Source organism: Oncorhynchus clarkii, chromosome 31 (genome assembly GCF_045791955.1).
Source record: "Oncorhynchus clarkii lewisi isolate Uvic-CL-2024 chromosome 31, UVic_Ocla_1.0, whole genome shotgun sequence".
Taxonomy (NCBI): domain Eukaryota; kingdom Metazoa; phylum Chordata; class Actinopteri; order Salmoniformes; family Salmonidae; genus Oncorhynchus; species Oncorhynchus clarkii.
In genome coordinates this window covers 18,799,687-18,825,169 of record NC_092177.1, presented here as the reverse complement: position 1 = coordinate 18,825,169, position 25,483 = coordinate 18,799,687, and the positions used below count along the sequence as shown (strand labels likewise).

At 43.4% G+C, this 25,483-nt stretch overlaps 1 protein-coding gene across 2 annotated transcripts; it reads left to right on the top strand.

Annotated features, from left to right (window-relative positions):
* The first annotated feature begins 389 nt into the window (after positions 1-389).
* LOC139390670 (UV-stimulated scaffold protein A) lies at positions 390-24,479 on the top strand. 2 transcript variants are annotated; one of them, XM_071137943.1, is made up of 14 exons: positions 390-584; positions 796-921; positions 1,024-1,354; positions 1,459-1,579; positions 1,730-2,113; positions 2,500-2,609; positions 4,662-4,790; positions 14,165-14,270; positions 17,877-18,075; positions 18,228-18,359; positions 18,676-18,859; positions 19,043-19,154; positions 22,717-22,906; positions 23,258-24,479. In XM_071137943.1, the coding sequence occupies exons 2-14, from the start codon at positions 812-814 to the stop codon at positions 23,349-23,351; spliced, it is 2,202 nt and encodes a 733-aa protein (XP_070994044.1). In that variant the 5' UTR covers positions 390-584; positions 796-811; the 3' UTR covers positions 23,352-24,479. The 2 variants fall into 2 exon arrangements, with proteins under 2 accessions (XP_070994044.1, XP_070994045.1); XM_071137944.1 differs by having other exon boundaries at positions 422-580.
* The last annotated feature ends 1,004 nt before the right edge of the window (positions 24,480-25,483 follow it).

Here is a 25,483-nt window from a genome sequence, read left to right as displayed (position 1 = left end):
TCAGACTCGCTCAGGTGGAACAAACTTAAATTTGCGCCCTTTTTCAATGCTGATTTGAATGTCATTGAGAAAACAAAGAAGTTTCAAAGATTGTTTTTCGCAAACATCCTCTCTGAATTTAAAAGTAATCCTCGAAGTAATTATCTAGTTTTTCAAAAGCATCTAATCTGATAACAATGTTTTTGCTCCACGTTCCATTACGTTCCATTCTTGCAGTACAGTTGATAACCATTGCTATGAACGCTAAAACAACCTGAAGCATCTATCATAGGGATCCTCTCGGGAAATTGTGTCCTACTGAAGGCGCAGAAAATTCCTGACCGGAAGTCACTGTGTTTTGTTTGAAGCAGCTGATTGGCTAGGGCTGGGCGACGCATGCTCAGCATGACAGGCATTCAGGAGGAGCTAGCTAGCCGTCTTTGCTACAGACCTTGCTACACAGTAGCTCGGAGACCAGATACTGTAGCAGCCAGCAATGTCTTTCATAAGTTCACAATTATGAATTATGATTAAATACGACTGTCGTGAATTCGTCATAAAATATTTTGAAAGGAAATCTATGTGGACGTACTGTACTGGAGTTAGTATGTGTCTCGCTCGTGAAGTAGTCTTTGTCTACGTATTTACCAGCTAGCATATAGCTAGTTTGTTTTATCTAGTCTCTTTAAATGCCATTAGCTACCACTTTAATTCAAGTATACCCAGGGGTGTCACCGTTGGCTTTGTTAGCTACATTGCTTTTTACATTTGTGCTAATTTGCATACAACCGTTACTATTCGTGGTTTATTTCCCAGCACTTCAGGTAAAAGGATGGACCACGCACAACGAGATAAGTTGTCAGAGCTCGTGGAAGAGTTGACCACATCTGGGGAACCACAACTAAATTCAAATAAACTGAAGGAAGTGAAAAAGATATGCAAGTAGGACGTTCTTTCTTATAGCTAATTTACTTATTCTGCTTCAGCTTTACATAAAAATGAGTACAATTTTAATTCTGTCAAACACAACTGCTCCTCTAACAGAGTTTCCAACGACTACATTGAGCACTTCTACCACCTGACCATGACGCAGCTGGCCCAGGAGCATGCCGAGATCCGCCTGTCAGCCTTCCAGATGGTCAGTGAACTCTTCACCCGCTCACACCACTTCAGGGTCCTGCTGGTAGACAACTTCCAGGAGTTTCTGGACCTGACAGTGGAGACGGACTCAGATGAGCCTCTGCCACCACCCAAAGAGGTGGCTCGAAAGCTGAAGACCATTGCCATCAAAACTGTGCAAGAATGGCAGGCCACTTATGGAGAAGCCTATAAGAAACTGGCCTTGGGCTACCACTTTCTCAAGCAGGTTAAAAAGGTAAGAAGGATGATTACCTGTATTATATCATTTTAAAGGTCACAGTAAAACAAGTAAATGAAGTGCTGTTTTGCAATAATCTTGTTTGTTTGTGTTCCTTCCAGGTGGACTTTCATGATGTTCAGGCCAGAACACTAGCTGAGAGGAAACGAGAGGAGGAGAGACAGAAAAGACTGGAGAGGATTTATAAAGACAAAGTTGAAAAGGCCACCAAGGAAATGGAAGGTGCACACCGTACATATTATTACTATTGTTTTTATTATCATTATAATAATTATATTGTATCACTTCCTTTATACACCAGGTTCAGGGTTTTCATGCATTGAGTGTAGTTAATGTACAACTTTTCTATGTGTTGTTGTTGCTTCTTCTCAGATGCCTCAGAAGAGATTGAAGAGTGTCTTACAGAGATAAACAACTGCATAAAGTTGCTTCTGCCTGCAGAGTTTGACCTCAGTGACCTAGATACCTCAACTCCAGCCAATAATTCAACCGTTTCTGTCTCTTCTGTGCCTAATGAGAAGGCTAGCACCTCCAGTGACCTAGACGAACAGCCCTGTTGTAGTAAAGACCTGGAGCTCCAGAGGGAACCCAAGAATCCAGAGACAAGTACAGCAACGAAAACCAATGAGGAGAAGGAGGAAGAGGATCCTAGTGATGAAGACAGCGATATAGAGGATGTTCTGGTAGAAGATGCATTCATACGCAACACAGGACTCATATCTCACAAATACAGCCTGGACCTGAACCTCTCCACAGGTGAGTAGTCACTCACACAGGACAGTTACATCTATAGGAACCCACGTAACCTTTAACCTCTCCACAGGTGAGTAGTCACTCACACAGGACAGTTAGACCTATAGGAACCCACGTAACCTTTAACCTTTCCACGGGTGAGTAGTCACTCACACAGGACAGTTAGACCTATAGGAACCCACGTAACCTTTAACCTTTCCACGGGTGAGTAGTCACTCACACAGGACAGTTAGACCTATAGGAACCCACGTAACCTTTAACATAATTCTCGAAAGAGTTATAATCAACACTTCCAAAAGACCACGCTGAATAAGAAGTGCTTTTTTTTTTTAAATGTGCCAGACAGGGAAGGAATGTAACCTTTCAGTAGTTTTCCTCAATCCCCACAGATTTAAAGCTAAAGGAGACAGAGGAAAATGAAGCAGTGGTGAACACCATGAAGGACCTGCACAAATTGCTCAGCACTAAACACCTGCCTGTCGTCCAGTACTGGGTTCAGGTAGGGCTTCAAATTCAACTGATTTTCAAAAACAGTTGCCTGTGCCCATCATTCAAATCAAATTGTATTTGTCACATGCTTAGTAAACAACAGGTGTAGACTAACAGTGAAATGCTTACTTAAGAATCCGGGTTCGATCCCAGGCAGTTTCTCAGCCGGCCTCGACTGGGAGACCCATAAGGTGGCGCATATCCTTGTCCTATCGTGGTCTAGCGGCTCCTTGTGGCGAGCCGGGCGCATGCACGCTGACACAGTTGCCAGGTGTACGGTGTTTCCTCCGACACATTGGTGCGGCTGGCTTCCGGATTAAGTGAGCAGTGTGTCAAGAAACATTGCGGATTGGCAGGGTCGTGTTTCGGAGGATGCATGGTTCTCGACCTTTGTCTCTCCTGAGTCCGTACGGGAGTTGCAGCGATGGGACAAGACTATAACTACCAATTGGATATCACGAAATTGGGTAAAAAAGGGGCTAAAAAAATAATCATAGTCACACGAGGAATAAATACCCAGTGAATAACAATACAGAGTAAAACTAACATGGCTATATACAAGGAGTACCAGGTAGTAACATGGCTATATACAGGGAGTACCAGGTAGTAACATGGCTATATACAAAGAGTACCAGGTAGTAACATGGCTATATACAGGGAGTACTAGGTAGTAACATGGCTATATACAAGGAGTACCAGGTAGTAACATGGCTATATACAAGGAGTACCAGGTAGTAACATGGCTATATACAAGGAGTACCAGGTAGTAACATGGCTATATACAAGGAGTACCAGGTAGTAACATGGCTATATACAGGGAGTACCAGGTAGTAACATGGCTATATACAAGGAGTACCAGGTAGTAACATGGCTATATACAAGGAGTACCAGGTAGTAACATTGCTATATACAACGAGTACTAGGTAGTAACATGGCTATATACAAGGAGTACCAGGTAGTAACATGGCTATATACAAGGAGTACCAGGTAGTAACATGGCTATATACAAGGAGTACCAGGTAGTAACATGGCTATATACAAGGAGTACCAGGTAGTAACATGGCTATATACAAGGAGTACCAGGTAGTAACATGGCTATATACAAAGAGTACTAGGTAGTAACATGGCTATATACAAGGAGTACTAGGTAGTAACATGGCTATATACAAGGAGTACTAGGTAGTAACATGGCTATATACAACTAGTACTAGGTAGTAACATGGCTATATACAGGGAGTACTAGGTAGTAACATGGCTATATACAAGGAGTACTAGGTAGTAACATGGCTATATACAAGGAGTACTAGGTAGTAACATGGCTATATAAACAGGGAGAACCAGGTAGCAACATGGCTATCTACAGGGAGTACCAGTATCTAGTCGATGTGCAGGGGTACGAGGTAATTGAGGTAGATATGTACATATAGGTAGGGGTAAAATGACTAGGCAACAGGAAAAATAAATGACAGAAGCATTAGCCTATGTATGTAAGTGTGTGTGTGTGGCATCAGTATGCATGTGTGCACGTGTGTGTTGGGGTATCAGTGTGAGTGTGTGGTTCCTGTTGGTTCCAGACTTGGTGCACTGGTACCACTTGCTGTGCGGTAGCAGAGAGAACAGTCTATGACTTGGGTTGTTGGAGTCTTTGACAACTTTTTGACCCTTCCTCTGACACCACCTGGTATAGAGGTCCTGGATGGCAGGGAGCTCTGCCTCTGTGATGTACTGGGCCGAACTCGCCACCCTCTGTAGCGCCTTGCATTAGCCTTGAAGTTGCCGTACCAAGCAGTGATGCAGCCAGCCAAGATGCTCTCAATCATCAAACATGGATAAACCAAAATAATGGTCCTTTAGGACCTGTGTACATGTTCCAGGACAGCTTGATAATAATGTTGATACTATTTAGGACCTGTGTACATGTTCCAGGACAGCTTGATAATAATGTTAAAACTATTTAGGACCTGTGTACATGTTCCAGGACAGCTTGATAGTAATGTTGATACTATTTAGGACCTGTATACATGTTCCAGGACAGGCAAAAAGTTGATTACTATCTCCCAAGGTTTTCACCAAGGCGGGTGTGCCAGAACCGCTCCTCAGACGTGCCATAGACTTGAAGTCGTCGCTGGAGAGAGCTCTGCAGAAACATGAAGACCTGCACATTGACTACAAGGCCAGGCATCGCAGAGTGGTGAGTACAATGAAAACATGATTTAGCAAGAAGGGCAGGTGTCAAAATATAATAATTTGCAAGAAATCCAGATCATATTTTTCTTTGCATGCATTCCTCCTTTTTATTGTCCAGTTGTTCATGTGACTTCTCAGCCTGGTTGCAAGTATATATTTTTACCAGCAGAGGGCACTATTTCACAACGTATTACCCACGGAGAGGAAGAGGTTTACCACTTGCCATACTTTTATTTTATTTAACTAGGCAAGTCAGTAAAGAACAAATTCCTATTTTCAATGACAGCCTAGGAACATTGAGTTAACTGCCTTGTTCAGGGGCAGAATGACAAAAAAATTTACCCTGTCAGCTCGGGGATTCGATCTTGCAACGCTCTAACCACTAGACTACCTGCCGCCCCATATGAGTAGGGAAAGGGGGATACCTAGTCAGTTGTTCAACTGAATGCTTTCAACTGAAATGTGTCTTCTGCATTTAACCCAACCCCTCTGAAACAGAGAGGTGGCTTAATCGCCATCCACGTCTCGGCTCCCAGGGGGAACAGTGGGTTAACGGCCTGGCTCGAGGGGTTGACAACTATCAGTACGGTAGTGAGGATCATTTAACAAACGTCAGTGTGCAGATATCTGTGTGTGGTCTGTATTATCCATAGGTAAAATCCTTTTTTAAATACAAGTAAATAGATTGCACTAATGCAGTATGCATCAATTGCTGTGTTTTTAATACAGACATATTTATCCTCTTCACTTTTACATATTTATGTTCAGATCTTCTCTGAAAACTGTGAAATCCCACATGTTATTGTTATTGATTTTCTCATTGGAAAAAGTGAGCGGCATCATTGACATGTTGTCCATGGCCTCAATACCATTAATACCTGAAGGCAAAAGTCCCTCAAATCTAATTCCATGTTCAGCACTTCTGTAATGTATTTTATTTTAAATTGTTTCAGGGCCTGGAAATGGAAGAACCACAGTAGTTGTATTTAAAAAATGAATAGTTGGACATTTGTGCGAGGTATGATAGCGGTGTTGAAATGGAACGCATCAGGCTGAGATTAGCACAGCGAGAGAGAATGGAGAGGCAGGGCTTCAGGTATTAATAGAGAGAACCATTTCTCCCCCTCTCTGGAATACTATGCATACCTAGCAGTTATGAGACTCATCATTATGACACCTGATGTCCCTTTTTAACTGGGCAGGGAGAGCAAGAGAGCGTTGCGTTTGAGGGAACGCGGGGAAGTGACAGTGACAGAGCGCCATACTGCTACCTGTAAAGGTTTATCACTGTCAGACAACATTTCCAATGCCGTGTGATAAAGCAACAACTTAAAGTCCTTTATCATAATTAGTTTTTCCATTTTACCCTTAAAAGCATTTCATTACTGTATTCGCTTTATCGGGACTCTGACAAGGATGTGATTGCTTTTTCGACTCAATAAACCCGTGCTGATTGGGAGTAAAATTGAGAAATCCAAAAAGGTAAAGATGGTAGTTTAGCTGCTTCTCACTCCACTGACATAAAAACATAGACGTGAAGTCAAGGAACAAAGTAATTACCAAAACAACTCAACCCTTAATAGCCTTGTAGTTAGTATATTTGTATGCCTTCAGCCTGCAGGACTACACTACATTGTACCTCCTCACAGTTGCATAACATGCACAGAAACATTTATGAGATCCAATCATGGATTTGGATCATTTATGTTACGTTTTAATTCTATGTTGCGTTAATTCTCTATCGGCCTTCAGTGAGTACAACAGAAAGCAAAGTATGCTTGCTTTAAACGTATCCATGAAAACTGTTTTAATTCAAATGTACTCTTGACATCAATTTGATATTTGATTGAGCAATCCATACTCCTTGTAGGACCCACTTCTCCGTCCTAGTCCTATTGTAAATAAAAGGGCCAAACCTTAACCCACATCCAGACTGAGTGCCTGCTGTACTGCAGTATACCTCTTCCTCCAGCAGTATCCCTCTTTCTATAGCAGTCAGTACACCTCCTCTCTCTGTCTGCTGGCAGTGGCACCCATTTGATAAATGGAAGAGGTGGATGTGTCTGACACCAGCACTCTGCAGCTGGCTGGATCTCATTTAAGCACCTTTAATTATTGGTCACTGAGGTTTATGGTAAAGAAGGGAGTATTTGTAAAGCAGGCACCTTTTCAACCCCCTCCCCACACATTGAACATGCAGCATGGGATGAATATTGCGTTGTTTACCCAGATAAGGCATCTTATCAGGACCAGGAGGAAGAGCAGTAATTGATGTCTCTCTGTTTTTCACATTGGGAAACTGGAGATAAACAGAGAGAGTCTTTCCCCCTGCCTGTTCTGTGCTTCATCCTCACCTGATCAGGCCATGTGTACAATATCTACAGACTGACTGGTATTAATGTTAGCACCACTCCACACTCTGTCTGGGAGCTAACGTAGAGGCTTGGCAGGCCTAGTCTGTCTTCACCCTCTGCACTCCTGATCCACACTGACCACTGATCTGTACAGGGTTCAGTCAAGCATATGATCACTCATTTGAGATCAGTAAGCAGGATAACTGTTGTTATATCCCCGAATGTCATTATCTTTATGATGTTCAGAGACTGGGCCTATTTAATGTGAACCACTTTCAGCATGCATTTATCTAGACATAGTTCAAATATATTCATCAGATGGGCTAAGTAATAGTCTCATCATCCTATGATTGCGCCCGTGTCACGTCGCTGGTTGGCCCACTCTGCCTGTTCCAGACGTTCAGGATAAAGACATTGGGGAAGCTGACAGTGTCGTTTGGAGGATGTAGACATATATAACTTCATCTGTCAGGTGACCTGGCGGTCCCCTCCAGGATGAGGTCCCAGGGGAGGCCCCTAAGGGGCCCTCATTAGTGTATCCCCCAGACACCCAGTCCGGTAGTAGGTCTGGAATATTGACCATTACTATTGGCTGGTACCTATCTCCACCTCCCAAAGCATCCCTCAGTCCCCCTTCTGTTTGTCTTCATGTCAGATCCTCTCCTTCCCGTTGAATCTTATTTACCCAATAGGTCTTTTCTCACTTCATTACTTTATGACAGAAACTCTTTTTATCAAATGCTTCTACAAAGTACCACACAGTATTTGGACATGGCTCTTGACCACAGAACCAATCGAATAGTAGCTAGGCTATATATGCATGGTGGAAATACTCATTAACATCAATCACTATGTGACTGGAAATGCTTTCCACGACCAAAGCACATTTTGCGTTAGGCTACATTTTCTTATGTAAAGAAAGTAAATGCATTTAAATGATTCTTGCATTAAAGCCTTTACAATCTTCACAGAACACATTCTCCCTCCACAGTAATGCATAATGTAATATACTCCTGTATGCTGAGGAGATGGTGTCTGTCTGTTTCTGAGACTGAATGCTGTCTTACAGCCACAAGGGACAGCCTGGCAGTGAGGGGCATTACATTGTCTGCAGAGACAATGGAGGACAACTTAAAGAGTTTTTCACCTCCAGCAGTCTTGAGTGTGTCCTCCGACCGACCGACTCGCAGCGCTTAATTCCATTCCCCTGGCCGGGCATTCCCCTGGCCCAGCCGCCTTGCTCCAGCAGCCCATACACCTGAGTTATTGGTTTGCTGTAATAATTACCTTCCAGTGAGAGTGGATATTAGCATATAAATAGCAGATGAACGAAGGACCATCACAGCTGAGTACATAACATTTTTGGTTTATAAGATTGAATGGGTTTTTAAATGCATAGCCATCAAACTTGCCAAAAGACAAATGAAGTTGAGTTGTCTGACGTTGCCTCCTAAGATATTTTTTTTTAAAGATAACAGACTTAAGGAGTACACTGGAGCGGGCGCTTCCCAGGGCACAAAGTCATTGAGATTGCTTACACAATTAATTAGACCATAGAAAATATATTGGAGGGCACAGGGAGCACTTTAGCCCCCTGAAGGGTGTTTTTCCCAGTAAGTGGTGGATATATAACCAGAACCTCACCTACACCTTTCACTGGGGGAAGGGACAGAGGTTTGGACATGGCCAATCCATAGTTCACCCTGGATGTTTCAAAGCCAAGTAGCACTGGGAATGAATGACACGGCAAATAGCACTGGGAAGCAATGGCACGCCAAGTAGCACTGGGAAGGAATGACACGCCAAGTAGTACTGGGAAGGAATGGCACCCCAAGTAGCACTGGGAAGGAATGCCACGCCAAGTAGCACTGGGAAGGAATGGCACCCCAAGTAGCACTGGGAAGGAATGGCACGCCAAGTAGCACTGGGAAGGAATGACACGCCAAGTAGCACAGGGAAGGAATGACACGCCAAGTAGCACTGGGAAGGAATGGCACGCCAAGTAGCACTGGGAAGGAATGACACGCCAAGTAGCACTGGGAAGGAATGGCACCCCAAGTAGAACTGGGAAGGAATGGCACCCCAAGTAGAACTGGGAAGGAATGGATCATATTCTTATTTAATGCGCCTGCCTCTGTCTCTAAAATGTATCATGGACACCTTTGCAGAATTTTAATTAGCCTAATTAGGGAAATGTGTATAATTAGATTTTTTTTTTTATGTAAAAAGAACACACATTTTCTTGATTGAATGACATACAATTATTGTCTCTGAAATACAAAGGAATAAATAAGTAACAAATAACACCGCAGTTGTAGCCTAAAGCTGCTGTATTTGCTATGTAGACCATTCATGGGGAAGATATCCGTATAGTTAACTTAAAATAAAATAAAATATCTTGGAACTGTCCTGGAGTATTTTGTAAGAGAGAGAAAATGTGATTTTCTTTATACGTTGTACAGGATAGGAAAAATGTCTGTTTTTAAATGCTAAGGTGGGGATAAGGGATAGAGCCCATGTTTTAGATAGGCTTGTGTCAGCAAAATGTTTCTCCTCCCCATGCACACCCCTTTATAAGAGTTACAACGCTGTCATCTCAAGATTGCAGTCCTGATTTTATCACTGCAGAATTAAAACTAAAAGAATGTCTGTCGACCAGGAATTTCTAGTGGGCTGGTAATATTATTCCATGGGGTTTTAATCTATCAACGGAGAAATAACTGCTTTGGATTAAAGAAGACAACTGGTATAAACAAAATAGCAATCTCCTTTTCCACAATTGCTAGCTACTGGGAATGAAAGACTGTACCTGGGCCTGGAGTAATGTAGAACGTTTGTGTTGCGTTGTGGATTGCACTTTGTCTCCTTTTCCCTGAGTTTGAGGGTGGAATCCGCTAAATTAGAATAGAGTTGTTGAAGCGACCATTTCTATGGTAAACATTAAGATGGGGGATTTGGCTATCTCGTACCTTACCATTGTGGTAACACTTGACACTCAGTGTCATGACACATTATAACACGGTCATAACCATGTCATAACAGCTGACATAACTTGTCATAACCTGTAATAATATGGTATTACCACGGTCATGACCCATATATTTACACCTTTTGTGACATATATTGCATATTATGGCTGGTTATGACACCTACATAAGTGTCAAACCCACATTTATTCAAATGAGTTTTTTTCCCGTCAAGAAGTTTCCGTTTGTTTGAAAGTGTGTTTCTTAAATCCTTTGTTGTCATATTTTAAATAACTAAGATAATACACTTCATGACACTGTCATGGTTTTTACACTCTTCCGTAGGTGTCATAACCAGCCATAAAATAACGCAATATATGTCAACAGGTTTCAATATGTGTCATGAACATATTATGACAAGTTGTTAGCTGTTATGGCATATTATGACATGGTTATGACCGTGTTATAACGTGTCATGACACTGAGTGTCAAGTGTTACCACAATGGTAAGGTACGAGATAGCCAAATCCCCCAACCTACTGTTTACCATAGAAATGATCGCTTTAACAACTCTATTCTAACTTAGCGGATTCTGCCCCCCAAACAGGGAAAGGGAGAGAGAGTGCAATCCACAACGCAACACAAACTAAAGTGTTACCAAAACCATTATTATATTAGAAACCATTATTATATTAGAAACCATTATCACATTCTATGAAATAGAGAAAAATATCCTTCATTTCTTCAAGTATCATACTGCTCTTTTGCTTTCTTTCTTTCTCTCTCTCTTGAATATCAGTAATTATGAGTTAATTACTATTTAATCTGATATGGTTGTAATATTGTGGGACAATTAAATTGGTCTTTGTGTCTCATAAGCGCAGGTGTCTGTTGTATTAAGTGCAGGGCGAAGGATAAGCCACTTATTCACCACCATCTAGTTGGCCTCTCTGAGCAGCATGTACATTACTGTGGCTCCTCTCTGAGCAGCAGGTACATTACTGTGGCTCCTCTCTGAGCAGCAGGTACATTACTGTGGCTCCTCTCTGAGCAGCAGGTACATTACTGTGGCTCCTCTCTGAGCAGCAGGTACATTACTGTGGCTCCTCTCTGAGCAGCAGGTACATTGCTGTAGCTCCTCTCTGAGCAGCAGGTACATTACTGTGGTTCCTCTCTGAGCAGCAGGTACATTACTGTGGCTCCTCTCTGAGCAGCATGTACATTACTGTGGCTCCTCTCTGAGAAACATGTACTTTACTGTGGCTCCTCTCTGAGCAGCATTTACATTACTGTGGCTCCTCTCTGAGCAGCAGGTACATTACTGTGGCTACTCTGAGCAGCAGGTACATTACTGTGGCTGCTCTCTGAGCAGCATGTACATTACTGTGGCTCCTCTCTGAGCAGCAGGTACATTACTGTGGCTCCTCTCTGAGCAGCAGGTACATTACTGTGGCTGCTCTCTGAGCAGCAGGTACATTACTTTGGCTCCTCTCTGAGCAGCAGGTACATTACTGTGGCTCCTCTCTGAGCAGCAGGTACATTACTGTGGCTGCTCTCTGAGCAACATGTACATTACTGTGCCACTGTGGCTCGTCTCCCTGTTGAAAGCGATAACAGGGAGTAATTTAGACCTCATCCAAAGACAGTTTAGACCCTAATCTGCCATATTCAACACCGCTCACATGCGGTAATGAAAAATAAAATGAGGGGCAATAAGAGAAATAAAAAGCAAGCTTTGATCTACCTGTACTACTTGACATAAAGGTAATCATGAAAGCAATTAAGCTGAATAAATGGAAAGGCGTGCATGAAACAGTGGCTTATACGTGGCGTGCCCTAGACAAACCAAGGACATGAGAATTATGGGTCATATTTTATGAAAATGACCCCTATATTTAAATGGCATTCTGTTATGCGTTGTAGCGCAGGGAATGGTTAACTACCTTTTTGAGTAAATTAAAAGGCATAAATTCTGTTTAGCGGCGATGCTGGCTTCGCTTCATCCCCCAGGCAGAGCAGAACAGAACAGCCTCCCTTAGAGAGGGGAGGAGGAGGAGAGAAAAAAGCCTTGGGTTGCTTTTCACTTTTCATAAATTCCCCTGCTCGGATTCTATACCCCAAAAATAATTTGCGGCCAAGGCAGCTCATTGTTATTCCGCCATGATTGATGGTGGTCATTTACTCTCCTGGGGAGTTAAGTGCCCCTGTCATTCCTGAAGAGCGTAATTGGGAGGTTCCACAGGTCAGCGCCGGTGACAGTTTTCTCTTTTGATTAGTGTTAGAGTGATAGCAAAACGTACAGGCTGGGTGATAGATGAGCATGTGCAGGTAGAGGCTCCAGGCAGAGGAGAGGAGGAGACCATCACCTCCCCTCCTGTCCTGAACCATGCACACCACCTTCTTTGTTCTCAGCAGCATCTTCTAACAGACAGGCAGGTAGACAGGGGCTATGGACACGGTGGCCAGCATCAGTTTAGTTTTATCCAACTCATGCTCTGTTGTCTGAGAAGTGGGACGTAATAAATAGTCAAGTGCACAGCCTGAGTAATCAGACTTGGGGGGTTTGTTTGGTAGTGATTATGGCTGGAAGCCTAATACCTAGGCCGGTGGTTACCACCTAGTCCTCTCAGCTCTTGTTGAGTAGATCTCCCGAAAGCGATTGTGTTGAGGAAATACAGCTGGCTGGCTCAGAGGTGAGAGCCCTCCATATCGCTTGGTGACCCGGACTCTCTCTGACTAGCCTGTCTCGGGTTCCTTATCAGCTCCGCACACAGACACCTCTCCCACACCTGTGAATCAGGGCCACAGTACACTTATCGCTCCATCTGTTGGACAGCCTATTGCTTCCAACAGTTTTATTTCCTCCTCTTTCAGGAATAAAGGATAGGCTAAGATTTGGGTATTAGGTGAGTGGATTGGCCAGAACAGAGAGGTGCTTATGTGCAAACTGGGGAAGGGGGGTAGTTGAGCAAATGTATCTAAAGGTTAACAGCAGCCTTTAGATACCTTTACAACTAATACATGTTGTCTTTTCAGATCATTTGTAAACTTTTAAGTTGTCTGTTTGAAAAACACTACCTTAGTCAATCACATTGTATCAATTACAGTTACTGGTGAAAAATAACTAAGTTGCCTCCTGGAGAAACTCTTATGTAAATCTCCCTCTCTGTCTCCCTTAACCTCAATGACAAAATTAACTAAACAAGTGCTGTTATACGCACTGACAATTAGATGGCACAGTGGTCAAATAAACCACTACGTCAAAAGGAAGCAGAAAAAAATTGGATGTGGTCAAGTGGAAATTCCATTAAGGCTTTGAATTAAAATGTGAAGACGTCCCACGTTACTGCCGAGTTAGCCGTTCGGGGCGCTGTAAATCTTGTGAACACCCTGAGGGCCGTGGGGGATACCATTTGAGTGATAATCAGCAACCGGGGAACTGCTGATGAGGTCCTAATTCCTCTGTAACCTGTCTGCAAACAAACACAGAGACAGCAGGGAGGAGAGGGGGTAGGGGACTTGAGGAAGACGGGGGACTTGAGGAAGACTGGGAGAGAAGAGTGTCTCGGTTTATTTCTAGTGATGCAGGGGCATGGAGAATACGGACGGTGCTGTTTGATTATTGTGGTCCTAGGAAGAGGCCTAGTTTTATGTTAGGCAAGTAAGGATAGTCTTTCTCATGTATTGTTAGCTTATAATAAAATGTCTAACTAGCTACATTGCTAATGCATTACCATTTAGTAGTTTGTTTTATTTTTAACCTTTATTTAACTAGGCAAGTCAGTTAAGAACATATTCTTATTTACAATGACGGCCTACACCGGCCAAACCTGGGCGATGCTGGGCCAATTGTATGCCGCCCTATGGGACTCCCAATCACGGCCGGTTGTGATACAGCCTGGATTCGAACCAGGGTGTCTGTAGTGACGCACTAGATGCAGTGCCTTAGACCTCTGTGCCACTCGGGAGCCCAAATGGTGAAGTGGTCCTTTCCATAGTCAGTCAACCATGTTGAGCTGACCCTGTACTTACAAAGATACCCTCTTCCCATCCACTAGATGAAAGCGCCGGAGGGCAGCGATGACGACGATGATGACTTTGAGGAGGTTCCGGAGAAGGAAGGTTTTGAACCCCACATTCCAGACCATCTACGGGAGGAGTACGGTGAGTTTGCTCAGCTGCAGAGGACCAGGGGCAGGTGCATACACAACAGGGTCACAGCCATACAAACAGCATCTGAGAAGAGCATAATGAAGAGTAATCCCAGTAAGCTCTCGCCCTCGCCTCAGGATATCACCACACACACATCACATACTATTGATTGGATTGGTTCAGATAAACATGAGGAAGGTGCCAAAGAATGCCTCTAAAAGCTGGTTTGTTTGTAGAGTGATTGTTTAAAGCCCAACGTGTGCAGTGTTGGTAAAGGTCGTAGGTTAGGCCTCAGGCACGTTCCTGGCTGGTTTTAACTTCCGATGTTCAAAAGTACTTCAGCATTGTACTCAATTATCCAAACTGCTCACCAATGGTAAGTAACATAATTGCTAATTTACCTGTGCTAAATCCCCTTATATGATTTATGACCAATGTTCTATAAAAGGTCTTCCATCAATGACAGCAAACCAGTTTGTTCCAGTTCTATAGCCAGAAGTTCATTTTCCCAGTCTATGTAATTGCTAATGGCCTCAATATTGATATATGGTGTCAAGGCTGTAACAAAACGTGCCATGCACAGAGATCAGAGGTTGTCTGTAATGCAAGTGGATTATAACAGCCTTGTGTCCAACTGACACTGTCATAATAGTTGACAAAGTGGCAATCTGCAATTACTACATCCATTTTTTTACTTTCAAATTAGCGATATACACCAATTGATTCTTGAAGAATATAACTTAAAAATGCCTCATGCTTAGTTCAATTGTCATACTCCATCAGAACCCAAAATATAAACTTGTTGTCTTTTTTGTAAGCAATGCAAGCACTGTATAGCCTCAAAACATGGTTAAAACTGTCATTTTGTTCTATGGGATGGTCAGTCCTCGCATCCGAAGCTCTGTCTATGAATTTGAGTGGTTACGTTTTTCCAGCTCCATCCCTCAGCTGTTTACCAAAACAGAGGCAGGGCTGACCGCTTTGTTGTTGTTTGAACTGAAGATTTCTCCTTTTATACCTGCTGGCTAAAGAAGTTCAAATTGAATCCTTTCTGGACATGTGATCAAAGACATCTTGTTTCAATGTACATTGTGTGCTCAGATTCAGCCTTAAGGGAGCCTAGTGGTTGGAGCGTTGGGCCAGTAACTGAAAGGTTGCTAGATCGAATCCCTGAGCTGACAAGGTAAAAATCTGTCATTCTGCCCTGAACAAGGCAGTTAACCCACTGTTCCTAGGTCACCATTGTAAATAAGAAACTGATAATAACTGACTTGCCTAGTTAATAAAAATAAATTCATGTTTTAGGTTCACATTACATTTTCCACCTAATTCCTCGTCATCACATTTTCAAACGAAACTGACCATGTCACTTTAATTAGATTTGTTATCTGATTAGCCCTAAAACCGTCCTCCTTGTGTGTTGTCCAGTGGCTTGATTGGTTTATTTAATGTTCTTAAAGTGAATAGGAACCAGCCTACAAAGTCTGTAGCATGGCCGGGCAGGCTACTTTGATGAGTGATCTATGAAGTGATCTGTGGAAGCCATGGAAAATTAACAATGCAATGCTGTTAATGAGCTCCTATTAGCCCAGTGCTGTAATTTACAACATCCATCTAGCCTCAGTCTCTCTGTAGGGGGGGTAGACCACAGGGAGTGGGAAGGGAGAGAGAATGCTCTCTAGTCTCTGTAGGGAGGTTAGACCACAGGGAGTGGGAAGGGAGAGAGAATGCTCCCTAGTCTCTGTAGGGAGGTTAGACCACAGGGAGTGGGAAGGGAGAGAGAATGCTCCCTAGTCTCTGTAGGGGGGTTAGACCACAGGGAGTGGGGAGGGAGAGAGCATGCTTCCTACCACAGCCAGGCTGAGGTGAACTCTCTCACACACACACACACACACACGCTCACAAGATTCTTTGTGACTTACATAAGGGATATTTCCTCATTAAATTGGAAGCAGTCCTCCTGGGGGTAAATAATTATGATTTGGTCCCAGAATGAATCTGGCAAAGTAGTGTTTTTAGTGGTACTAAATGTGATGTATTTAGTACCCGTGTTTTGACTGGATCTCTATTGATTTTGGCTTGAGGACTTTAACGGCACGTTGTAGATGTTTCTCCTGGCTGCTTTAGATGTTTTCTCACATACCTCAGGGATTTGGTACACATGAAGCCAATCCAATGGAACAAGTCAAAATACAAGATTCAGTTTTAGGACAAAAATAATTATATCTGTAGCCCTGGTGCAATCAACAATAAAAAATACAAATAAATAAAAGGTAGCCTACTCTTTTAGAAAAAAATATTTTAATAAAGTAAAATACAGAGAACATTTTTGTGAATATGCACTGTTTTTTTATTTTAACTTATCAGATCAATCTATCAAATGCGTCAACTCTTATTTTCCTGTAGAAACCAAGCTTTGATCCAAAGAGAGAGGAACGAGCTTGGCCTTTCCCTTTATTTCTCTCTCCATTCTTTCCACTGCTCTTTTATCTATCCCTTTATCCCAGCAGTCCTGTCAGGACGTTATCTCTTTCTCAAATTTACATTTTAATTACAAGGCCTGCTGAACTCAGGAAAATCAATATACCCACCATTGGCAGCCCAGCGCCGTGTCTCCCTGCTGCTAGACCTCTCTATGTACTATTATTGATTTATCTCTTTAACACCTGCAACTTTATTGCTTCAGACAAATAGCTACCATTTTGGTCAATTTGAACAGAAAAAGAAAGGATTTGGTAGTATTTCACAATTCCTCAGATGGGGTCTTTGCACAGAACGATGCCGTAAGTCATGGAGGACTCTTGGATTAACCCAGGGATAGGCCTACGTCATGCAGGGAATGGGCTCTGATGAGGAAGAAGACTTGTGCCTCTGACCAACATTACATTCTCTTTTATTGTCCTTTTCCCCCTTTTTCTTGTTGGGGGGAATTGTTTATGTGTATTATTTTCACAAATACATTTGCGTCATTAATAATGTTTATTAATTCCAAAGGATTTTCTAATGTATCTGGTCTGTTACTAGGAGAGGAGATGAAGATGAGGTTAGATGCTTACATGCGTAGCTGTAAGGTAACTCCCACTTTGTCCTCTGCGAGGTAACAACTGCTCTTTAAACATGTTTTATTTATTTGTTTTAATAAGTTTAAGTTGTCCCGGGCTGGGGCAGGTGCGGCTTAGAGCAGAACTGTGATCTCTCTTCCAGCTTTAAGCTCAGTCTGACCCTCATAGAGCCCCTCTACAGCCCCTCTCTGCCCACCCAGGAGGTAACGCACAGCGGCAGAGCATCTCCTCCACCTCTCCCTGCCCTGGCCTTCACTTCATAACTGGGTTAACAATACCTACAGCAGAGTGGGCAACATCTCCAGGCTTCAGGGCCAGATGGAGATTTAGACATTCAGCGGAAGGGAGGGCCAGTGTGTTTAAGAGGAGAGTCGTATGTTTTCCAAGAGGCTAGGAAAATAAATAGCTGTCCCACAATAATCTATCTGAGCTGAGCAGTGAGCACACAGCACTAAAGCAGTAGAATGTGCTTGATAAATCCGTACTTATAAAAAGTATTTGGAAGTTCTTGATGTAATATGTAACGTATGGACACACTACTCTGCTGGTCTTCCAGGTTTAGAGCCGTCCCCCTCTACCTCTATGGCCTGTAAGAAGCCGGTGCAGCCTCCAGTGAAGTGTCCTGCAACAGGAGCCTCTCACACCCTCTCCAGACCCAGGAAGAGAGCCACTGACGAGGAGCAGGACCCCACCTGTGCAGCCGCCACACTCCGCCTCTTCAAGCAGCGCCTCCTACCCCAGCCACCTAGCACCAGGTGACCCCTCCCTGCTTCACTTCATAGCTCTGGATGTTTATTCCAACTGAATTGGGATTTGGGATGGCTACTTTGGAAATATGTCTGTCTCGACCAAAGAGAAGAACCACAGCCTCAACGACTTGTGACTACTGTTTTCCATCTCTCTCTAGCTCTGCAGCAGGAGGTCATGTGGACCCCACATACCAGGCTAGTGAGGACAGGGACAAAGCTCCAGTCATCCCCTTCGGTTTGGACCTCTACTACTGGGGAGAGGAGCAACCCACTGCAGGCAAAATCATCAAGTACATACAGCCTCCCAACTTCCTCCATGACTAGCATGTTTTATTGAGTATACATTGAAATTGAACTACTGCACAGAGCTGAACTTTTCACTAAGTTTTCATTGGTTTTGATATGGCCACTAGAGAGCACTATTGTATGTTCAGAGTCACTGTAAAGCTGTTATTAGAGATAAACAGTGTTATGAGTTCTGAAAAGAGACTCTCCCATAATACTTCTGAATAAATTCTCAGCTAAGAGCTATACCATTGCTACAGATTGATATTAGTAAAGAACATGGACAGTTCTTCACACCCCTCCCTCTATCCTGGTGTCCAGGAATAGCTCCCAGCACCAGTTCTGGGTTCCCAACGAGGTAGAGGAAGAGGTGGAGAATAAGGAGCTGGCTGCCCAGATGAAGTCCAGGTACATCACGTTCGCTGGCCGCTTCCAGCCCGTCAAGCACAGGTGCAAAACCCCCATGCCCAACGGAGGCCTCTGTGAACGCCAGGACCGAGTCAAGGTGAGCGTTTAAGTTTTTGGTGAAAGTATTACAACTGTCATTGTAATTTCTATTTTTGTATATATTCTACTGGTAATAAGTTTAGATACCAGTAAGTGAGGCTTTGCAGTTAGGCAGAATTAGAGTGAAAGTGACATGTAGAGGATCATTGTTGATGAGGCCAGGAATGTCTGATTCCCATAGTGTCCTTTCCATGGGCCGATCATCCCACGAGACGAGCTGGGAAAACCCACCAACCCTGAGGACGCTGTGCGGCTGGAGAAAGAGGAATGGAAACGTAGAGAGGACCAGCCTGGTGAGGGACATAAGAGGGCTCCTATTAGACACTTCAATTCCAAAAAACTACAACTGAAAAAAACCTTTGTATAATTATCTAGCTCACAGCAGACACAGTAATGGAAGTAATATTCTAAAGGAAATCTGATGGCGTTGATAGGTTCCCTTTCATAAAGGTCTTACCAATATCTGCCCTGTGCAGTGGCAGCTCTCTCTGGTCTAGTCTGTGGTAAAGAAGGAGAGATAATGGAAACACTTCCTGCTTCTGACTCCTCCCCCAGAACTCTCCATCACTCCCAGTCCCAGGCTTCCTCAAAACTGTCCATCACTCCCAGGCTCCCTCAAAACTGTCCATCACTCCACGGCTCCCTCAAAAATGTCCATCAGTCCCAGCCTCCTTCAGAAATGTCCATCAGTCCCAGTCTCCCTCAGAACTATCCATCACTCTCAGCCTCCCTCAGAACTGTTTATCACTCCCATCCCATCACACAAAGGGCAGGAGCAAGACGGCACCAGAGTCAGGGAGCCAGGGGTTCTTCCACAGCACGGGGATGAGGGCCTTTTTAGTTCAGGAAAAGATGAACTGATGGAATCACAGTCATCATCAATACCCCTGATAATGGACTGCTGTTTCTGGCTCTGGGCTCTCTCTTTCTCTATCCTGGAGGCCGCACTAAAAGCCAATTAAGGGTGTGTTGGCTGCTGCCAGCGGGGCGTCGGATGTGCTTTCTCTGCCTGCAGTCACTTGTTAACAAACAGGTATCGGGGCCAGCTGACTCGGGCGGCCGCTGGCCACTGGCTTGTGAAATAGCATCTTTTGTAACTAACTACACTATTGATCCCCCACTCCATCAGTGCTGTAGACTCATCCAGACGCTGCCACACAGTGTGTCTCTGGCTCTATGGCCACAGTGGCTCAGCACAGCAGCATGCCGGCCCACCAGGCCACCCGCCAGGCCACCCACACCAGCCCTATAAGGACCTGCAGAGATCCATCAATCCTCTCTGCCTGCCTGGTCACTCCACTCACTCTCATAGGGCACTATTGATTTTTACTCTTAACGCCCTCAAATAGTTTCTTAGTGTGGCCCCACACACTCATAGGTTGTATTTTGGATTCTGTATGAACTAACCGATGTCAGGGTCTCTGACTGTTGTCAGGCAGAAAGAGAGATAGACCCTGGCTTGTAGACATTGCAGCACTTTTATCTTTCGATGCCAATTCTATCCTAAATATTTACTCCATTGTCAAACCATTCCATACTCTCAAAATAGGTTTGGTCAGGCTGTGATAGATGATCCAGTTAACGCTGTTAAAATTGCATGTCTTCAATGTCTGAGAGAAACAGTTCATGATCAGTCTTTGGCACATTAAGGTATAAGTAGGTTTTAATTAGAGTTCCCAATTATATTCATGACAATTGGTTAATTTGCTATTTGGCTCACGATGGCTAAAACTGAATTTAGTAATAAAGTTAGACAGAATATTTGATTCATGATACTCCAGGCTTGTATTGAGGAGTTATTTCAACACAGTTATTATAGCAGCTATTTTCCACACTTCAAAACCCCTAGGTTATTCCCCTGAAATTACATTTACATCAGACAAATTGTTCAAAAATCACAGTCTCAACAAGTGTATGTTTATTTTTGGATAACAGCAAAGTCCGTAGGCACAGGCCAGGACTGCTCCCGAGGCTCTGTCTGTGTGGAGTGTCAGTCCAGGCTCCCAGCTGTCTGTGTGGAGTGTCAGTCCAGGCTCCCGAGGCTCTGTCTGTGTGGAGTGTCAGTCCAGGCTCCCCGAGGCTCTGTCTGTGTGGAGTGTCAGTCCAGGCTCCCGAGGCTCTGTCGGTGTGGAGTGTCAGTCCAGGCTTCCGATGCTTTGTCTGTGTGGAGTGTCAGTCCAGGCTCCCAGCTGCCTGTGTGGAGTGTCAGTCCAGGCTTCCGAGGCTCTCTCTGTGTGGAGTGTCAGTCCAGGCTCCCAGCTGTCTGTGTGGAGTGTCAGTCCAGGCTCCCAGCTGTCTGTGTGGAGTGTCAGTCCAGGCTCCCAGTTGTCTGTGTGAAGTGTCAGTCCAGGCTCCCAGTTGTCTGTGTGAAGTGTCAGTCCAGGCTTCCGAGGCTCTGTCGGTGTGGAGTGTCAGTCCAGGCTTCCGATGCTTTGTCTGTGTGGAGTGTCAGTCCAGGCTCCCAGCTGCCTGTGTGGAGTGTCAGTCCAGGCTCCCGAGGCTCTGTCTGTGTGGAGTGTCAGTCCAGGCTCCCAGCTGTCTGTGTGGAGTGTCAGTCCAGGCTCCCAGCTGTCTGTGTGGAGTGTCAGTCCAGGCTCCCAGTTGTCTGTGTGAAGTGTCAGTCCAGGCTTCCGAGGCTCTCTGTGTGGAGTGTCAGTCCAGGCTTCCAAGGCTCTGTCTGTGTGGAGTGTCAGTCCAGGCTTCCGAGGCTCTGTCTGTGTGGAGTGTCAGTCCAGGCTTCCGAGGCTCTGTCTGTGTGGAGTGTCAGTCCAAGCTCCCAGCTGCCTGTGTGGTGTGTGTATGGAGTGTCTGTGGTGGGTGGACGGACACAGCTGGAGTGGACGCGAGGCTGTTGACAGAGAAAAGGCCCCTGCTGCAGGGGCTTCAGACAGCTTAACTTAATAAGGGCTCTCTCTCTCCTTCTCTCATCCTGGGGATAGGAATGAAAGCACACAAAAGGCAGGACTTAACCACAGAGGGATCACAGGGCTCATGTAATAGGGGGCTTTCACCATCCCCACCCGACCCTGCCTGCCACCCCAGGGGAGACGAACACCCCCCACTCCAAATTAATTTGTAACTAAAATTGGTGCCCCTTTTTTACAGGCTCTCACATGTCGCTCTCAGGGGTGATTGAGGAGAGCCCTAACGCTGGACCCAAAATACCAAACATTTTTCAATTATTTTCTCGTTTGTTGTCGTTATGAGGCTGAGTTGATGGTGCAGTTAACCTATTCCATCAAGGTCAGGCGTAGCTTTGGAGCGGGCCATCACAGCCATGATTAATCCTCCATACCATCAACATCCTCCTGTAGGACCTTGGAACACACACTGTTTGTCTGGGCCCTGGGCTGGCAGTATGTCTCTGACTCGGTCTCTTACAGCCTCATCAGGTCTTCAACACTGTGTTGTCTGTAAGAGTCATTTTAACTTTGTCCTTTATTTAAAACCATAATCCAGTGTTTGGTTGTCTTTTCAATTTGTCCTGTATTTGAATGTTTGGACATGCTCGTCTTCTGGTCCATCCAAGTGTTGGGAGTAAATGGATGTTCATGTTTAGGTCTACCGTGTGTGATTGGATGTCTGCTGATACACACCATGTTTAGGTCGGAGTGTCTACCGTGTGTGATTGGATCTCTGCAGATACACACCATGTTTAGGTTGGAGTGTCTACCGTGTGTGATTGGGGAAAGGGGGATACCTAGTCAGTTGTACAACTGAATGTATTCAACTGAAATGTGTCTTCTGCATTTAATCCAACCCCTCTGAATCTGAGTGTCTACCGTGTGTGATTGGATGTCTACAGACTACACGCCATATTTAGGTCTGGTAATCTAAGTTTATTTGATTGTTTAGACTGGCGGGACCCTGAGCTGATGAGGGACATAGAGCTTGCCACTGGGGAGGACCTGGGGTCCTCCAAAACCTTTGGGAAGGGCAAGAAAGGCAAGGGGAAGGGCAAGAAGAAGAAGTTCCCCAACCTCAGTGATCTGAAGAAGGGTGTTAACACTTCACGCTCCAGACTAGAGAAGAAGGTTTTCAACCCGTAAGTACTGCAACAAGTGGCTGTCTCTTGTGTTTAACTTAAAGGAATATTACCCCAACACATACATGACCTTGCACTCACTAGACGTTGTGTGTTTAATAGATGTATTATTTAAATATATATACTGTATATATATACTGTAACCTTGTTGCACTTGGCTTAAACGTCCAATGTGTAACTATTTACTTGTCCGTGTACTGTATAGTTTCAAATTCCCAATGTGTATTTGAGAGGATTAATGATTATTCAAACCTCACCTTAACACTTACTGTTGGATAACTGGTGTTCGTGACAGGATGTAACCATTTTTAAACACCGGTAATTCTAAACCTTTCCTACTTTATTTTTCAGGAGCTCCATGAGGCGAGTGACAGACGTCATGAATAAAATGGACAAATTGAAACACGCAAAGTTTGCAAACCAATTTAATTATGCACTGAATTAACAGGAAGTTGAGGAGGCCAGTGGATTTATAATCCTCAAGTACTGTACTGGTAGAAATTACTTCTAAATGGAGACTTCTACTACATTCACATCTCATGTCCATGTAACAACATGTTGAATTGCGTCACATTTATGCTTTCTATTATGTAAAAAAAAATAATAATAATGTTTTTAGGAAATAATTTGTCAAGTAATGTTATTTATTGATTTATGTGTAACATAAGGGAAAATGTAGTGCCAATTTTTGTCACCAGTTAGCTATTTACACTTAATGTAGTCCCCCCTTGGGATTTTCAATGGCAGAACTCTTTTTACAATTATCACAACCATTGAATGCTTAATGTATCAATGCTATTATGTGGAAGTGGTAACCTAACTGTTGTGACAGGCAGCTTTTAACAAGTGTTGCTCTTGACTCCCATACAGTTCTGTGTCTGAGTTTGAAAGCACTGTAAGGGCTTATAGAAACGTCTATCGGTTGCCAATAACTGCCCTGCATCAGACCTCTCTGGACTGTTAGAGAAAGACAGCCTGTGAATCAATATGAATAATTTAATATTCACCTGACAAAAATATCTTCCCTTTTTTTTAAATATATGTTTTCTCTGTAGTAGTATGATGATAGTGAATGTGCTTGTGTTGGATTAGTACATGTTGATTGTAAGGAGGGATATCTTCAGGCCTGGTTGTTGGCTGTTATGGTTTGGGCAGGTCTGGTTTGGAGGCATTAAAACTGTACTGTCTACTAGTCATTGGGAGCACATTAAACTAATTGTTTGCACATAAGCTGTCGTTCTTTAATACTGAAATGTATTTAACATTCCTGGGATAAAAGTTTACCTCATTCAGTCCACTGTGCCAGCTGCTCAAATATTATTTGATGAGCCCCAATTTGCGCCTTTGTTTCTATTTTGTCATGTCCGCCAAATTTGCTTGCATTATTGTTTACATAACATCTGAAAATCTACTTTATAAAAATGTTTAAAAATAAGAATCACCTTCTAGCTCCCTACATCACTGGAAAGTTGCCCAGGGATTCAACATGCGTTTGGAATGTCATATTTTTAATGACGGAGCAAGTGTCTGCTTGAGTCATGCATTTAAAAACAAGAATTTCCTGGTAAAAAAATCATAATAATAACCTACAAATTCATAGATATTGTTTTACTCTTTTATATGTTTTGTTTAGCTTATGTCTACGTTCGCTAATATATCAATGCTAATTGTCATATTATTAAATGAAATAACTGATATCTATCCTCTCGTTAATATTATTTAGATGATAATTACACTTGCCTATGAAACAATTCAAACGAAAGTAAGATTTTTTTTTTTCTGCACAAATGTCGCGCAGTGCGCTGTCCACTGCAATGGGAAATACAAATAATTTGACTGCAAAACATGTCGAATATAATATTTACATAATTAACCTTTTAAAAATGACATTTTGTCCAACATAATGCTTCAAGACTCGGACTTAATGAAAACAGCTGGCAGATATCAAGAAATAGCCTTCATTTGGCTATGCTACATTCTGCAACGGTCGGGTATGTGCGTCCCAATTTCAATGCACCCCATGCACTAAATAATTCCGCAATCTGTACATTTGTTTAGACTTTCTACAAAGGCTATATTAGGCTAAGTCGTTTCATGCTTTTGCGTTTGGCCATACCTGCATGTGAAATTCTAGAACGATTCCAGGATCGCGTTCCATCATGGCTGACATGTACCATTTCATCACCATTTTGGAGAGCTGGTTAGGGACAAAGGACAGACTATTCCTATTTGAAGCGAAGTAGTCATCCAGTCTAAAATAATATAAATAAATGCTGTATCCATGTCACTTTCGTCCTCACAAATTCGACAAAACTATACTTTCAAAAATTGTAGAATAGACCTAACTTGCATCGATAGCGCAAAAGTTGCGCCATTGCGGCTGGAATGTCATATTTTTTATGACGGAGCGAGTGTCTGCTTGAGTCATGCATTTCAAAACAAGGGCTTGTAAAGTAAGCAGTAAGGTCTACTGCACCTGTTGTATTCGGCGGATGTGACAAATACAATTTGATTGACTGGATAGTTTTTGCACTTTTAAAGTAGCCCTAGGCCTATTCAAATGCACCTCCTTATCCC